At 43.5% G+C, this 18,353-nt stretch overlaps 1 protein-coding gene across 4 annotated transcripts in view; it reads left to right on the forward strand.

The window, feature by feature from the left end:
* Nucleotides 1-18,353, forward strand: part of CLCN4 (chloride voltage-gated channel 4) — a 49,261-nt gene that overhangs the window by 14,618 nt on the left and 16,290 nt on the right. For all 4 annotated transcript variants that reach the window (XM_054205381.1, XM_054205409.1, XM_054205390.1 and 1 more), the window contains exons 2-8: nt 1,826-1,977; nt 2,315-2,414; nt 8,684-8,871; nt 14,399-14,521; nt 16,135-16,341; nt 16,435-16,515; nt 17,078-17,623. In XM_054205381.1, coding sequence (XP_054061356.1) covers nt 1,826-1,977; nt 2,315-2,414; nt 8,684-8,871; nt 14,399-14,521; nt 16,135-16,341; nt 16,435-16,515; nt 17,078-17,623 — 1,397 coding nt within the window. The remainder of the gene's footprint in view (nt 1-1,825; nt 1,978-2,314; nt 2,415-8,683; nt 8,872-14,398; nt 14,522-16,134; nt 16,342-16,434; nt 16,516-17,077; nt 17,624-18,353) is intronic.

The following is an 18,353-nucleotide window of genomic DNA, read 5'->3' on the forward strand; positions in this document are numbered from 1 at the left end:
AGCCGCCCCGGCCCAGGACCCTCCTGCCCATCTGCCAGAGCCCAGCGCGCAGACCCAGGTCTCTGCCCAGGCTGCGGACACGGCTGCCACTTTCCTATGTGCAGGTTCAACCAGCAGCAAAGCTGAGCATGTATTCCGGAGGCACGCGCACAATTAATAGCTCTTCAATTAGCGTGAGCGGTGAGGTTTGTTGCATGTCATGGTCTCCATGTTTGCTTTGTCAGGTGTGTGTGTCTGTGTATTTTGTTTCCTCTTTCCCCTCTTTTTCCCATGGTTTCCCAACTGACAAGGTCCCCAGTCAGACAACCTCTCTGGAATAGACATTCTCACACTCCCATGTGAGTGTGACTGACCAGGTTTGGTTCCCATCACAGCCTCCCTTATCGTTTGCATCAGGTTTGTGTCCCTGTATGTTCTTGTTCAGGCTTCCTCCTTTGCTTATTATCCCTTGTTGCATTGAAGAAGGTTCTTGACCAGATACCTTTAAAGGAGCAGGCACTCTCCTGCCACACATCCCTACATACATCTTTCTCCAGAGGCAGCCTAGGTGGTTCTTATAGTCCAGACACCAAACTTTCGGATGGCTGAAGTTAAGTTGGATGAATCCAACTCTGTGTGCCAAACTACTTCATTTAATAGATTCTCCTGCTACTAAAGGCTCCTCTCATCAGGAATGATCTCAGCCATTTCTGGAGCTTGCCATATTAATGACTCCTTTGGGACCTGACCTTCAAAGGAGGTGATAGTCGCTTTTGCACCTAGTCAGATACTGCTGAGCTCTCTGGGAAAGAGAGGTACAGTGGTTATGAGTTAACTTCTTCCCACTTTGTTTGTGTGGATTGCATGAACAAGGAATAGTTTCCAGGGCTTCAGAGCAATGGGCATGGATGTTTCTCTGCTTTTGTATCTGTAGTCTGTGAACCCAGAGAGCGTGTCCCCAAAAACTTCTGGGCTGAAAATGTCCACTCAGCCTGTGTACCACACTCCAGAATATGTGTTATTTCACAGCCTACTTTGATGTCCTTTTTAACTATCAAATGCCTCTGATAAGCACCGGTTATAGTTTGGGGATAGGTGTCTTTATATTCCCTCTTGTGCTCTAGCAGGACATGTGGTGGCTGTTTCTCCCCCTGCTTTCTTAAAAGAAAATTTGGAAAGCTTGTATATGGGACAGAAGGTAACCACCCAGGTTCTTCCAAGAATAGTTCTGCTCCTAGCCCTTGAGAACCAAACTGGATCACAGACATACCATGAACTCAAGCTTTGCCTTCTGAGTGGTGGATCAATGCAGGGAGCTTCTAAAATATATTTTACCTTTTTAAAAGTACATTCTGCCTTCCTAAAGTACATCACTTTGAGCATGCAAACCAAGACAATGCTGCTGTGTTATGAGTAATGGCGCCATCTAAAACCTGCAGTTCATGATGAACGGTAAATTCTAGTGTATTATCAGTTGTTTTCTGAGCTGATGACCTTGCCTAATTGATGATGTCCCTGTAGGCAGGGCACCACTTCTGGAATGTGATCACGATGTATCGTTGCAGAGGTAGCCCAGAACCATCCTGGGTTTTAGGGCTCTGTTTTGAGGAAAGCTGGTATTTCTGCACTTGGATGCTGGGTTTTTTTTTGGTATGTGTTTTTTAGGGTTTGCTAAGCTGTTGAAATAGTCTTCAGCAAAATACTTTTTCTAGTGACAATGCATAGATTTCAGTAAGTGCCCACCAGGACTGCTGACCCGTGCTCTCTTGACTTCGTGGTTTGTGGAGGTATTTTGGAAAACTTGATTCTGAAATGTCTGACATACTTGTTTCTCCTGTACATACAGACCCTAATATGGTCAATGCAGGAGACATGAATGGTTCTGGCAACCTGATGGATTTTCTGGATGAGCCCTTCCCCGATGTTGGAACTTACGAAGATTTCCACACCATCGACTGGCTGCGGGAGAAATCACGCGACACTGACCGCCACAGAAAGGTAAAGGTCTCCAGCTTTGATGCATCGCAGTCCCTGGGTTACAGCCATCCTGGTGGTGAGAAAAACAAGCGGTTTTCCAGAGTTATGGCTTCCTACTTTGTTGTATGACTTGAGGAGGACTTCTAAAAATATGGATGTGATATGTCTTGAGTTTGTAAATACGAAAGGGCTTCCGGCAACTCAGTCATCAGAGCATCCCTAAAAAATTATTGTGACTGGGGGGAGTGGAGAGTAGAGAAACTGTATACACCTTCTAGGAGGTTAAATATTTTTTGTTTTAAACGTTATACGCTAAAACTGGGTCAGCCTGAATGTCTATATGTATGTTTCATTTCAGATTACTAGCAAAAGTAAGGAATCCATATGGGAGTTCATCAAGAGTTTGCTGGACGCCTGGTCAGGATGGGTTGTAATGCTTCTCATAGGACTACTGGCAGGTACGTGTGTGTTAGCATTACAGTTATGCCTGAAACCATCTCACCCAAGTTTGCTGCAGTGCCATCGGCTCCTCTTTTTACTTCATTGTCTCTCCACTGATGTTTCAAGCTAAAAAGCCAACTATGCATCCATGCAGTTATAACCCTTAATAAAAATACCCACTTGCAAAGTTGCCTGCTGAGTGCTGACCTAGAAAAAATGTTCACCAGTAGAGGGATTTTTCTATTGCTTTTGGAAATACACATCTGAGCGCTTTACACTCGATGAGCTACTTTGACTTTCTGAATATTTGATTCACAGAAGTCAATTTTATTGGTAGGATTTTTTTTTCTGTCTTCACTTACTTTAATTCTGCAAGTAGATAGATATTATGATGTGGGGAGAACTGTGGTTGTGGACACTCAAAGGGGAGCTTTGTAAATTGCTATATCCACTGGGTTATCTTCTTTATATATGCATGAAGGGAAAATACAGTTTCAGACTTGGTTTCAGATCAGCTTCCAGGCCAGACAGACATTACATATTTAACAGCCCGCTCAAACTCAGATGGCAAATTCATTAATTTCCCAAATTGCTCCTGTCTTCTGCTCGGTTTAGCACATCTTCCAACTTGGAAAGCTGTACTTCTCTTACCAAGTTGAAACAGATGCCATTTTTTATGCTTTTTCAGTGATGTCAGGGCGCTCTTGTATCGTGCTGCTTGGTAAAAGCATGATGTGAAGTTTCACAATTTCCAAGTGGTGTGGATTTCCTGCTTACCAACTGTCAAGTTAATATGTTTATTACAGTTGTTCAGGAGCCTCAGAAGTACTGGGAAAGTTCTTGAGAAAACACGGCTGAAGTGACATTTTTGGCAAATTATGTTGTTTTGTAGGGATACACTTGTTTCCACAGAAGCTTTGGTGGGAGGGCGAGATGGGAAGAGAGTCTGATAGACTGTGTGCTACCAGGGCTGCCGAACCCTGCCTGAAGGCTAGGGTTGGCCTCATCTGGGGTGGAGAATTCTGCCTGCAAATAAAGTTAGAGCAAGGCCTTGAGGGCTCTAGTGACTTCCCACAAGCCTGTCAGTAATCCCCTCACTAATACAGAGAGTGTGGTATACACTTACACACTCCCATTTTAGTAAAGATATTCCAGAAGGTTTGTTTCAGTTCCAGTTTGCAATGAAACATCACGCTGAAATCCTCAAGGCTGTCAAAAGCCAGAGTTGCTGACGTCTGATGAGCTCTAATGCTGGTACGTCCAGCTTGGGAATGGAGGACAAGGGTAAGCTGCAGCCGAGACGTGTTAGCTTTTGCAGCCTTTTCAATAGCAAGGGTGCAGAGGAACATGTTTTATCTCAGAGTTACATCAAATTAGTCTGGGTTTGAACCGGGACAAGGACTTGTGAATCAGCTAGAGAACATTACCTGTGTGCTCGTGATCTGGGCTGAGCCCTATAGACTCTTTCTGCCTGATGTTGAAATGACACGTGTTCTCTGTGCCTTCAGTGTTTCTGAGACAGCAAAGATGGAGAGTCACTATCTTGGCCTCAGCGAGAGGTCAACACCCCTTTGATGAATGGAGGGGATTATTGGTGAACGGATGGGGTTTCTTAACCAGGTTTGGGGAGGGAGGAGGCGAGGTTGCTGGTGCAGTCAAGAGGCACTTCATGTCGTTTCCCTCTCTACTTGAAATACTTCCTGCTCAGAGAAGCCAGCCTGGCACAAGAACACCTCTGTGATCCCATGGGGTTGTGTGAACTGGCCCGGCTTCTCTGTGGTCTCTCTTCTCCTGCTGAACAGGCAGAAGCTACCACTGTTCTAAGGGGAGCAGCCTAGCCCAGCTGCAAGGATGCTGGGTGAGCTCTCGGGCAGCTGCGTCAGGCAAAGAGAGGGGGTGACAAGGAGTGGGAGAGGAAGGGGAAAGCAGCAGCAGCAGTACCTAAGGCGTGAGGGTTTGGGGGAGCACCCTGCCCCTGCTGCCCCCTTGCTGGGGATGGAGGGCAACAAGGTGGGACTCCTGGGGAAGGAGATCGCAGGATTTCCAAAGGCACTTGGATGATTTACCCAGCTTAGCTCATCTAGAAACCTAAATCACACCAATTTGGTCAATTGAACCTTCCAGGTTTTGCAACACTTCAAAGGCTGCACCTCCACAGCCAACACATGCTGATGTGGCCAAAAGAAGCAATCCTTGCCCTCCAGTGTGCCTGCCATCAGGCCCCCTTGCCTTGTGCGTGTGCAGCTGCATGGGGTGTGGGGGGGGTGAATCTGGGAACTGACTTGGTGGAAAAAATGGGTTTTGGCCAGACTAATTCTCAGTTGATCAGTGGGCTCAGCAGGGTTGGTCACCACAGAGCCGCAAGTAATCAAAATATTGCTGACAGGAAGGAGTTGATGGAGGGAGGGAGGGAGGAAGGAGAGGACCATCCCATGTGGCAGTATGACTCATGTCATTTTTGGAGTGTCACTGAATCTGCATCCTTCTTTCATTAGCCACAGAAAAGCGTAGGTGGGAAAGGGGCCTCTGGAGGAGGTCTGCTCTGGCTTCCTGCTCACAGCAGGGCCAGCTTGAGAGTTAGAGCTCTACGTTTTGAGTAACCCCAAAGTATATCAAGAATGTAACAGCAGCATTTTTGGGATTGGCTTTGGGATCCCTTTGGGATTGGGATCCCCTGATTTGGGATCAGACCAAAGTTTCACATGTAAATTAGCCTGAGCAGAGCCCCTCACTGCCGCCACAGTCTGACACAGCTATCTCCCAGGCTCTTCCAGAGCCATGTACCCACAGGGCCTCCAACACTCAGGTGCTACATGGAGAGAGAAGATGACGTATACACTGTCAAGTGGCTGGAAAGGCACTAAGGAGTTTCTGGAAATGAGGGCTTGGGACCCAGATCCTGCTTATTTTGGGAAGGGGGAAGGAGCAGTAACACTCACAAGTGCTGTTTGGTGTGATCAGACGAAAACTGCACACATGGTGCTCCAGAAAAAGATGCTGAGCACCACCTGGGCCTGTCTCAGTCAGAAAGTTTGCACGCTTTATGGAGAAATACAAAGCAATGTACAGGGAAATGAGCTTAAAAATTTTAGGTGCAGGTGCTGAATTTTTAGGCACTTGTTTTTAAGGAATCTGAGTTATTACTGTGCCCATCCTGCCTGCAGACCAGTGGCCATCCTTCAACCTAACCATTACTATTAGCCAACTGAAGGCATACGCTATTTATAGGTCACTAAAGAGTCTGTTTTCTAAAGCTATATGACAAAAAGTACTACCATACTAATGCAAAAATGCTCTGGTACTGCAGCTGGATGTGCAAAAATATCCTTCGTAATTCAGTGCCGTGACACTTGGGTGATGCTGTTTTTTGGCACAGGTACATCAGGAAAACTATTTTTAAAGCAAATTTTCAGCATTCTTATTAGGGCATTGTAACAAATGAGTATTGGGCATCATCAAGCAAAGGAAAAGGAGAGAGTTAAAAGGCTAATATCTAAAATGAAGTTCAGCATCCCCTGGCTTTGGAGTGCTTCATTATTTTTCATTCTGGGCAGGAAGTTACAATAGAAGGAGGAGGAAGTTCAGTTCCTTTGATGGCAGAAGTAGGGAGATAAACTTATGCTCTATTACAGTCTAGAAAGCCATGGTAAGCACAAGAAACTAAAGGCTCGACTTTCCGAGATGCTGCACAGTCTGCAACTTCCATTAATTTCACTTAAAGTTGCAAAGATTCAGAACTTGGTAAACTTCCATCCCTGGTCACTTGTCTTGTGAAGCACTCACTATTGCACTGTTATCCTGCAAGTGCTGACCTTCCCCTCTCATGTTTTACTTCTGTGTAAAGCATGTGTAGTAACATACATGGAGCATTTTCCTTCTTGTGTGGATCCCAAAGCATTTGGCAAAAGGGATTACATCACCTGCGTAGTTAAACACATTTTCCTAGAGGTACTGGGGTGTATGTGAGCTTGTTACATTGGAGAACTGAACGTTTGTTCCTCACTCTGTTTATTAACTTTATCAGAGAAAAACATTCAAAGCCTGCCTGCCTTTGCACCTTCTGGTAGGTAGCATTAATACTCAATTGCCTGGTTAAGTATGATGTGAACTTAGAAGACTGGGGTGACTACAGAGAACGATAAAGGTCCATCCAGAGATGCAAGAGGCACAGCATTTGGTGCTCACGTCCAAGGGATGAGGATTCTTTGTACAATTTCCCGAAACTTTCAGAAAATTGGAGGAGAATTTAGAGTTTACTGCAAAACTCAGTAAGCTACGCATGCTGACGTTACTAGCAACGCAGGGATTTATCATCATCTAAGAATATGGTTCGTTGTTTTCCATAGAAATTTGGGAAAATGGGAAAAAGTAAGCAAGAGACAGGCAAGGTCTTCAGGAAAGAAAATAATTAGTACAGATGTCATTACTCCCTTCTGCAGGCTTTTTTTTGTGATCTTGTCTAGTATATCTGTATAGTTCTTCACGTTATTCCTGTATAGCAAAAATTCTTCACTGCTACCCCAGTCGCACCGCTTGTCAGTGTGGGGACAAGTGTCCTTCTTAAGGGAGCCTGAAGATACATACTTATGTGGCAGGGTCTGTGAACACTAGTGGTTTTCTTTTTCTGTTCTATGGAATAAAAACCAGGTTACGCATGCCTGAATTATTTGAATTTTTTTTTTTTTTTTTTTTTTACTCTTTCACAGAACTGAAAACCAGAAAACTTTAGTTCCATGTCAAATAAACTGCCTCTTGAACCCACCTACGTACCCCAGCTGCTCGGGGGTGAGAGGAGCAGCCCCCACCCCTGCTTCTTGTAATTGCATCCTTAGCAGGAGCCAAAAAGCTATAAGTTTTGGAAACATAAAACCAAACCGTTTTGTGTTTTCCAAAACACATTTTTCCCCCCAGTGTTTTAGCCTACACGGATAAATTCTGTTCAAAATGATTAACAGTTTCCCGTCATTGTATTAATGATTATCGGTAAAAGTGCCGTTGACTTCTACTTGCCATTGTATTTAGGGTTTGGGAAACACTAAATAAATTTTCTGAGTTGGTGGTTTAATGCTTTCCAGAAGCTGCGCGCCTAGGGACGGCAGGCAGGTCTGTGCTGCGGCTGCTCCCAGCCTCCCCACTGCTGCCGCTGGTGTGCTCCTGGGGACGCATCTGCCCCGAGGGCGCTGGTGCTGGGGCAGGTTTTAATCGCTGATGGTCAAACGCCCCAGGAAAGCAGTTTTTTTGTTTGTTTTTTTTTTTCTTTTTTCCCCCGGGATCTGGCCGCAGTAGGTTTACCCGTGTCTGTGTCCGGTGGCCACCGAGTGTCGCTGTAGCTCTGCGTAATTACCGGGGAAAAACTGAAATAAAGGCGAGTTTGGTACAGAGAGGATTTGAGGGATAATTTTATTGCTAATGAACGTATACATCGAGACACGAGTCTGTTAAGTTCCTAAATCAGAATTTGGCATCTGTACTGTTTCTGTACTGAAAACATCCTTCTAAAAGGTGCTGGGACCAGTAAATCCATAGGAAAACACAACCAGAATAGTCTAGGGTGGAAGGGACCTTTAAGATCATCAAGTCCAACCGTCAACTTAACACTGCAGAAACCACCACTAAACCATGTCCCTCAGCCCCACGTCTACCCGTCTTTTAAATACCTCCAGGGATGGCGATTCCACCACTTCCCTGGGCAGCCTGTTCCAACGTTTGACAACCCTTTCAGTGAAGAAATTTTTCCTAATATCCATCCTAAGCCTCCCCTGGCTCAACTTGAGCCCATTTCCTCTTGAGCTATTGTTTGTCACTTGGGAGAAGAGACCGACCCCCACATCGCTACAACCTTCTTTTGGGTAGTTGTAGGGAGCGACGTATCCTCCTCCCCCCCTACCCCTGGAATACACAGCGTGGTTTGACACCCGCAGCTTAGTGCGTATATAGAGACCACGCATGAAGTCCTGCTGATCTCGCTCAAATGGTGCCCCTGCCTGGGGCAGACTGCAGGAGCAGGCCCTACCTTAGTTACGCCTTCCCTATCTGGCATTAGTCAGTATGGAGATAATAATATTTAAAATTAAAGCTTTCCGAGAGAACATTGAAGGTCAGACAACATGTTGGTGCGGCTGTTTGCAAACTCGCTCTTACCCCCAGTTGTTTGGTGTATTTGTTCTTACATTGCAGCTGCTTCCCCAAATCACGGGGTTTTGCTGCTGTTATAATTAGATCCATTTTCCTTGCAACTTGATATTTTTTAATGCCACGGTTTCGTTTTCTGCATTTCTTTTTCCAGGCACATTAGCCGGAGTGATAGATTTAGCTGTGGATTGGATGACGGACCTGAAAGAGGGTGTCTGCCTGTCTGCCTTCTGGTACAGCCACGAGCAGTGCTGCTGGACGTCTAATGAAACTACATTCGATGACAGGGACAAATGTCCCCTGTGGCAGAAATGGTCTGAACTTCTTGTAAGCCAGTCTGAGGTACGGGAGACCTGATTAGGTTGGGGTCGCAGTAGGCCAGGGAATGCCCTTTTTTCATACTTGCTGATGTTCCCTCCAGAGAGTTTCTCTGAAAGAGAAAGTAATGAACTGAAAGCATTGCAAAAAAAAAAAAAAAAGACAAAAAAAAAAAAAAGACATTACCACAAGCAATATCTGCTTAACTTGGGAGAGATCCCATTGTTTCACTGTCATGTGTGACGGAAATTGGAAAACTGCGAGATTGCTCTCACTTTTTATCAATATTAAACCCAAAGTGTTTCATAATGCTCATAACATAATCACCAGGGGACCTGAGCTGCTCTCCAATTTTTTTTCTTTTAAACACTATTTTACGGGACAATAAAGATGATCCCTGACAAATACTTTTAAAAGGAAATTTCTGTGATTGCAGATGTTTTTTATGTACTCAAATGCTGTGAGTAGTAGTGGGAGCTGCGTAAGAACTATATGTTATACCCTTGCAATCAGTTTCTTTACCAGATAGCAAAATATTTAGCTAGCACCCAAAGCTGGGGAAATAATAGGCTCCCTGGGAGACGGCCAAAATAAAAAATTTGTAGGGGCATAGAACAGGAAGGGAAAAGCTGATCTGGACGGACATGAAACTTATATTTTAAGAACATTTTTCCCTATCCTGTTTTGTTTTTTTTTTTTTTAAATTGTAGAAATTTTAAATACAAAGAATGTTGTTTCCGAGCAAAGCAGGTGAAAGTTTCATTTTGAAGACATCAAAAGAAGCCTTTCTAGACTCGTTTTAACAGATGATGCTTTTATAAAAAATATGAAAAGGACATTTTATTTTCAACCTAAGCTATTCAATGTACTGAAAAATATTGGTCCCTTTGCAGCTTGAATATTTGGTCAGAATTACTATTTTGAAAGAAATCCCTCATTTCTGCAGGTGACTTGCATATGACAAAAATTGACTATGACATGGAGGTGGGATGAATGTAGCTTTGAAGAGAACTGGTTTATGCGATACTGAAGTATGTAATGGGACTTCTTAAAAAATATCCATAATGCAGTTTGGTCAATAATAGGAGAAGAAATTACATACTTCCAAGGGATAAATCGTGTCCAGCCAGGCAATGAAAAAGTGGGTGACTTGGAGAGAGTGCCTTGGATCTTCCCCCAGTGTGGAGGTGGTCTGGTCCTGCAGAAAGTGTTTGAGGGCACTTTCACTGCCGTACAAGTTTCATTCATGTTCCTTTCACTTTAGGTTTACAGTACGAGTAGTACTAGAAGTACTAGATGAGAGTGTCTGTGAATATGTATAGCCCAATTTTCCACAGATCTAATTAACTGTAGTGAATGTAGCGGGGTGCTCACTGTTCCTGCACATTCCCACCATTTGATCCCAGGCAGAAACCTCTCTGCAGAGTTGCCAGCTCACAGTGCCAAGCTCCCCTTTGCCAGAGGTTCTGGTCTTCACTGATCTTCATCAGCAGATGGTTTGGGTGGTGGCGTCTTTGTAACAGTGAAGAAATACTACCCTGGTATAAAGTTGCAGGACTTGGGATGATGCTGTAATTTAAGAGAACAAAAAAATGTGGGAAGGGAAAAAAGAGGAGAATGTTACAATTGTTATGGGATTTGGAAACTCTGTGCATGTGTTTGACATGCTGTTACTCCTGAAAGGCTGGAATATATAACCGGAGCATATCCTTGAGAAAATTTATTGCTTTCACCTGCTACTCGAGAACAGCAGGCATGGCTGTTGTATTCTGTGGGCTATAAGAAAGGTATCAGCCAGGTGAGCACTGTGAAACTTTACTCACTTTGTATTCAAATGGGGCTTCTCACCCCCTGGTGTACTGTCACAGTGGAAAAAAAGGTTAATCTTGGCTTAGTTTTGGGCTTTCTCTCAAAACAAATGGGCCCCTAAGATCTGTGGGTTTTTGGCTGCCACGGACCAATGGATGCCGTAAATATTAATAATATAGCTGTCTATTACTGTTACACTGAAATCCCAGGCAAAGCCCAACAAAAATGTGAATATGGAAAGTAAAAATTCTATTTTGTAGCAAAAGACTTACTATATGGGCAAGTTTGGCATGATTCCTGTAGCTGTAGAGGACTCTAGGAGGGATCAAAATACAGTGAATTCGACCGCATTTCAAGATAATTTTGCCTTTTTTTTTTTTTTTTTGGTGTGCGTTTGGTGTGTTTTTCAGTTTGTGCCTGATATTTGGGTAACAGCCCTATAAAATGCACAGTGCGCAGAAGGACTAATTTGGAGCACATTTTAGACAAAAAGTACTTGGAGCAGTTTCCCTAAAGGTTCTCTGGTCAGACGTGTCTTCTTTTTTATGCACGACTCTGACTCTTTCTCATCATAGCCAATGAAATTTGACATTTTGAGGACTAGGATTTAGATCAATTCTTCCTTGTGGTTTTGTCAATTTATGGCTATGATAAACCCTGTGCATATGTTCTCACTGAGAATTGTGACATTTCCTATGGCATTTCTTGAAAATTGCTTTCACTCTAGTCCTCCTATAAAATGAGGCCAAAGCAGAATCTTGATATAGATTATAATGGAAATAATATAATAACACGTGAAACACACCAGGCCATGTTTTCTTCCCTAATCGTTGTTCTGTAGGCCAATGATAACCTTCATCCCTCTGGTCCTGAAGAGCAAGCGAAGAGTTTTTTGATGCAAGACAGTTTCAAAACCTCAAAATCGCTGGAGGCGGGGGTGTGTTAAAGCACATCAGATGCCACCCACTTCAGCTAGATCTCTAGCCAGTATGTGGTGCCCTGGAGCTTCCCTATTCTGCAGATCCAGCTTGGTCCTAACCTCAACTTCAGTGGAGCTGAGGACCCTGTTTCTGGTGCCTCACATCTATCCAAACCAGAGGAAAGGGCCCCATGTCTTCCATGGCTTGTGACATTGGATCCAGCAATAGACGGGATTCCCTTCCCAGGGCTTCTGGATCTCCTGTCATGAAGCTGAGACCTGCAAAACAAGGAAGCCCCTCTATACCTGCAGTCCACTTCCCAATTTGTAACGTTCACCACAGGGAGTCTGCAAGCTGTGAGATCCCAAGTCAAGTCAGAGTAGAGCTCTCCACCTCTGGAGAAAGCACGCGTTGGTCAGCTCTGGATGGCATCCTGAGGGATGTGTTTTATTTCAGTGTTCTGAGTTTGTGAGGGTCGTTTTCAATTGTGCTCCATTTGTACCTAAATTGGACTGACATCAGATATGAAATACTTCTAGGTGTTGCAAACTAAAACACAAAGTTTTGCTCAGTTCCCCTGCACTCTTCATTGCTGTTGCTGCCAGGATGAGTCCTATGAGCCACTAGTGGAAAAGGTCTTAGCAGAATCATCTCTGCTGATGAGCATTTTTGGTCTGATTTCAGTGTACTTGCTTGAGACTTTTACTGATTCAGGGCCTTAGTAATGGCATGTAAAGAATGAAAAATGAGCTATTTGTTATACTGAGTTACTGCTACTTCACTTCCCAAAGGTTTTGTTATTACCAATCATGAGAAACTCCTGCAACTTGACTTGCAGAATTCCAGGTATCTGGAGAATGTAACAATGAGAGTTGTCCCAAGGGATAAGACTGAACTGGCCGTATAGACTCTTGTGGGATCCTGCCACAGTGCTGTAGGTGTACGTGTGATTGCAGTAACGAGCTGACATAGTTTTCATGTGACTTCTGAGATGTGAAAGAAGAGGAAGTAAAAAGAAACAAAATTAATTTGACTCCAGTGAATTTAGGAGGAAAACTGTAGCTTTTGCTCAACATTGTAGGGCCAAATTGCTGTAGTGGTGTTGGTCGTCTTTGGAGTTACTCCAGGTTCACACTGACAGGAGAATTTTGCCCTGGGGCAACATATCCAGAGTTTTCTCTAGAGGAAGAGTAAATATTACCATAGCTGTTTGTAATTGAAAGCACTAGGAGAAGACATTCATGAGGAAATGAGACCGTCTTCAGCTGTAGCAACAAAGATCCATGGTTACTACAGTCAGATGTCAATCACTGTAAGTGTGGGATCCATGACTGCTTAGTCTCAGGGCACTGGGGGATGGCATCGTATTGCTCTTCTGCTGTTATCAGTAAAGCCACCTGCTAACTTCAGCAAGCACAAGAGAACCTTAAAAAATTGCCCTTCTTCCAAATATATCCCTAAGGATAATGTCAGTGGTTCCGTTACTGTCTTTTCAATTGGGCAGGGACCTGGAAAATGATGCTAGCAAGCCTTCATGAGGTTAAAGGTTGATTCCTGGCAGGCTTGCAAACAGGGAGGCTTCTCAGCTCTAGGATTTTTATGGCTGGGAACTGGGCCTGGCCTGCTCTGTTAACTGAAGACGCGATACAACAGATTAATGCCTGTTTTTCTACTTGATTTATCACAATGTTGATATCCAGGCTGCTGTCCTGCAGAGCAAAGACAGGGGCCCTGATGTTCTTGAGCAGCTGGGATTGCATCCGGTAGGAAGAGTTCACTTAGAGGTGAAGGATTCATACCAATTCATGCGCTGAGGTTCATCTTGTTTTTTATTCTGCAGTGTCATGTTCCTGGAGGAGATTGTTTGAAAGCTTAAGGTCCTCGTATCAATTTGATGCCTCTGACTAGCTTCTGTTTTGTCTGTGTAGGTAGGGCTTTTGAAATTCACCAAAAAAAAATATGCTTGTGAAGAGGGAGGGGTATTCTAAGGCAGATTTTAACAGCAGTTTTGACTTGACCATTGGAGACAGGTAGAAAGCTGAAGGTCACCACTGACTGTGTTTTCACTATGGCACTGCACAGTCAACCATCACTGATGGTCATTTACATTTCCATTCGGTCAGTAAAGTGAAGCTATTCACTTTGAAGTTAGGTTTTATTATTGACTGGAATACTTCTAAATATCAGGGCAAAATGACGGAGATGTGTCTGAGTGGGATCTGCCAAGCTATTCTGTTTTCAAATTATTTTCAACCCTTTCATAGATAGCATCATATAGAAGGAAAGGATTTATTTAATGGTTTTACCCTTCCCGTTTGACTGAACTGAGCTGACTACTGATATACACAGGGATGTAATTTGCAAAGATCAGTATCTGCATGGACAGCCGACTTTTGGATACCAGCCTTCTGAAAAAGATGTATCAGGGTCTCATCCCCTGTCACCCGCCATGGGATGAAACAGCAGATTCCGTCATTAGGTGCATTTTTATCACCAACTACTTTTTCCCTTCTGACAGATTTCTTTGACGTTTTCAAACTTTTTGTGGTTGGCTTAATTTTTTAGTGCTTGAAAGATGTTCAAGGTGTTTGGGTCCCTTGCAAACAGACTGTATGGACTGGGTTAGGTATATATTAGTATGCTGCTTCTTTCCATCAGTAATAAAATTGTTGGAGTATATAAACTTATTTGTCCTTCCTGAGGAAAAGCAGCTAGCATGTAAATGAAAAGACCAGGTTCCATGCCACCATGATCCCTAGTAGAAGTGTGAGATTTAACAACCTGCCTTTGTCTAACAATGTTTGTTACTGTTATTTTTCTAGGGTGCAAGTGCTTACATTCTAAACTATTTTCTATACGTTATGTGGGCTCTATGTTTTGCTTTCCTGGCAGTCTCCCTGGTCAGAGTGTTTGCTCCCTATGCCTGTGGCTCTGGAATCCCAGAGGTGAGTTTCTCTTTGTGTATGAATATCCAAATACCAAACAAAACAAAGAAAAGATAATTTGCCATCTTTTCCCATTTCAGAACTGTACTATGAGATAGCAGAGGAAAAAGAAGATTGTCTTTCCATCTCATCTGTCTTCATTCATTTGTCTAACGTGCCTTTATGGTGTCCATCTAAATTTTTCATATTCAAAGGCCACTGTGACAGGTTAATGTACATGCTGCTCCATTGCCAGAGCTTGAATTAAAAATCAATGGCTCCCAGTCATCACTTTATTCACTACAACGTTTTGTGTCTGAGACACATATTCACTAGAAAATTGTAGAAAATTCTCCTTGGATGAAATTACTTGGGCCAGTTACAAAATCAGTAATTTTCTAGACTAGGCTTTAAGTAAAACCAAAATAAAATAAAGAGGGAGGGCTATAAAGCTCAGGTTTCCCAAGCTACTGAAGACTCAAGTTGCGCATCATTTGGGATGCCTGAAAAGTGTCCGGCTGTCCATCTTCTGCGGACTGTGTCCTTGTACACAATGCCATGCTGGCATGACGGCATTATGGCAGCCAAAATCTCTTACTTGGTTGTCAATATTTTACATATTGAGCCTCAATCCATATTTAAGCTGTTAAAATGAGGAACCCCATAATTCAAGCAGCATAGCTACTCAAAATTTTTGAAATCGGGGCAGGCTTTTGTTAAAAGTGCTATAGAACCACTGGGATTATTACTTAGGAATCTGGCAGACAGAATCAACAGCCCAAATTTTAGAAATCTTGGCATACTTTTTTTCTTCATCTGTAGGAGAAGCATGCAAAGGTTTCATAGCTGATCGGGAAAAAACCTCACCAAAAATAATTGGAAATATTTTAATAATTTCCATGTTTCAAAGTAGTCACGTGTGTGTGTTACATATTTGATATATCTGTAACTGTTTTTAAAAAGTTTTCATAGTGAACTGTAAATCTAGTTTCCAAGTGATAAATCTCTCATGTGAGGTGATGCTCAGCTCCAGCCTGTTTCCAGGGCCAGAGTCCAAACCCAAATCCCACCCTGCAGCCTCTGTGTCATGCATGTGCATTGTGCTCTCTTCTAGCCACTCACAGGCAAAAGTAAGAGGAAATGTGTAAAAATAAGGTCTCTTGGACTTTCTCACTTCATAATACTCGCATGCTTTTATGGCATGGGCATTCCAAATATTTAGAACATTATTTTTTTTCTTGTTTTAACTGGGAAAAGTCTGTGGTTGTTTACTTGCCTTTTTTTCTGCTTTGTTAGAGTTGGGTCAAGTTTAACGCTGATCCTGTAAGCCAAGGAGATACATAAAAGTTTCGTATTTCTATTGATCTCTGTAAGACTCCTTACTGATGCAGGGGACCACCCGTAACAACAGTAAAAGTGTGGTCTGCTTAACCCTTGCTCTGATATTGCTGTGGGAAACTTACCCTACCTACAATTCCTTTTTCTCCACTGACTCTTTTTTAAGGAGTCTGCAGGTTTTTTATTTTTTGGGGTTTTTTTGTTTTTTTAAACTCCACTGGGGTTTTAACTCCATTTGCAAGTTCAGAGTAGAAGAGGTTTCTTCAGCTCTTCAACATGTTCTTCCTGCTTTCCAGATAAAAACCATCTTGAGTGGGTTCATTATTAGGGGCTACCTGGGCAAGTGGACACTTTTAATCAAAACAGTCACCTTGGTTCTGGTGGTATCTTCAGGCCTCAGCCTTGGGAAAGAGGGGCCATTGGTCCACGTGGCCTGTTGCTGCGGAAACTTCTTCAGCAGCCTTTTCTCAAAGTACAGCAAGAATGAAGGAAAGAGGAGAGAGGTGAGTTTGGCTCAAATAATCTCTAATTTTCCTTGTCCAGATATTTGGTGTTTCAAAGGACTCATGCCTCGTACCTAAATATTTGCTTTGTAGGTGCTCTCGGCTGCAGCCGCTGCAGGAGTTTCTGTTGCCTTTGGGGCTCCAATTGGAGGCGTGCTTTTTAGTCTGGAAGAGGTGAGACCTGTCAGTTCACTTGCTTCAATAAATATACTTTCACTTCATGCCCTTTTCTAATATTCCTCTTTATTTTTCAAATATTTATATGCTTGTTTTTCTTCTAAAGCAAAAATAATCTTTGATTCCTAGTAATAAGAAATAGCCAGGTATTTTAGCGTAATTTGAGTAAAAGGAGAGCATTCGCTTTCTGGAAACAAATCACATTATTTAATCTGGAATGTATCAGTGTGCTGAACTGTCTCCAGCTTTCAGCTTCCTGCTGCACGAGCCAAGCTGCTGAGCACCCGTCCTACCATCTCTAGCCAGCAGCTTTGGATTTAGATGTACAGATTTTTCACTGGTCACTGCTCCCTATCTGAAATCTGAAAATGCTTTTTCTGATATCTCTGTGAACACGTTCTGGCTGTGGTAAGGACGGGTATTCCCAGTCAAGCCAGATGTAGAGTCACAGATGAAACACACGGCGATGGCTTACTGTGCTCAGTGCTCCAGTGAGTAATTAAAGACAGCACCCTCTGTCACACTCAGTGAAGTGTTTATGGTCTCTGCTTGCTTTTAGGTCAGCTACTACTTTCCTCTAAAAACCCTCTGGAGGTCCTTTTTTGCTGCTCTGGTGGCTGCTTTCACACTGAGGTCCATCAATCCTTTTGGAAACAGCCGGCTGGTCCTGTTCTACGTGGAGTACCACACCCCCTGGTACATGGCTGAGCTCTTCCCCTTCATCCTCCTTGGTGTCTTCGGTGGCCTCTGGGGGACCCTCTTTATCCGATGCAACATTGCCTGGTGCAGGAGGCGGAAAACCACCAGACTTGGGAAATACCCAGTCCTGGAGGTCATAGTGATAACGGCTATCACTGCCATCATCGCCTACCCCAACCCCTACACCCGGAGGAGCACCAGCGAGCTGATATCTGAGCTCTTCAATGACTGTGGTGCCTTGGAGTCCTCGCAGCTCTGCGACTATATCAATGACCCAAACATGACCCGGCCGGTGGATGACATTCCCGACAGACCTGCCGGCCCTGGAGTCTACACCGCCATGTGGCAGCTTGCTTTGGCTTTGGTGTTTAAAATTGTCATCACGATATTCACTTTTGGCATGAAGGTAAATCGGGGACTGGCGCAGAAGCTGTCGTGAGCACAAGGCACAGATGGGTTGCCATCAGCAGGTGTGGTCTACCTGGCAGGGCTTGTGTGCCTCCGTCCTATACCCGGCCACATTGGTGTGGTTGAGATGCCTGCTGGCTCACCTGCTCACCAGCACCTTGCTCTGAGATACCCCACCGCAGCAGAGGGATAAGCCTTGCTTTTCCACCTTCTGGTCATCTGCGGTTTTATTAAGTGAAAAAAGAAGTCTGCGTAGAAATTTAAATCCACTGTTGCCAATAAGCAAATTCAAGATGATTCCCACTGCAGCTGTCTTTCAGCTCTCTCAGGGATATGGACTATTTACGTTGTTGTTTGTCTTGTTGGATTAATGTCTTAATGTGTCTCAAGGTAGCTATGCTCAGGGAAGCAATAGCTTTAAATTTACTGATTTACATATTTAAAACCTCACAAAAATATACAAGAAGCAGAAAAGTTCTATTTTTGATGTTTTTTTAAGCCCTATAGCTTGGAAAAAAGAGGGAACGAGTGGGAGGACTGACGGATGTATGATTTGATTACTCTGCATTTGCAGCTTTTTCCTTCCACTCCTCCTCCCCATAAATGGGTGATGAAAGGCCCAAGAACAATTTATCCAAGCTTTCAACACATACAAAGCTGTTTGTGGTGAGTTTTATATATCTGATTGCTAGAGCCCATATAAAACACATATCTGTCTGTCTACAGCT

Source organism: Rissa tridactyla, chromosome 1 (assembly GCF_028500815.1).
Source record: "Rissa tridactyla isolate bRisTri1 chromosome 1, bRisTri1.patW.cur.20221130, whole genome shotgun sequence".
In the NCBI taxonomy this organism is placed as follows: Eukaryota; Metazoa; Chordata; class Aves; order Charadriiformes; family Laridae; genus Rissa; species Rissa tridactyla.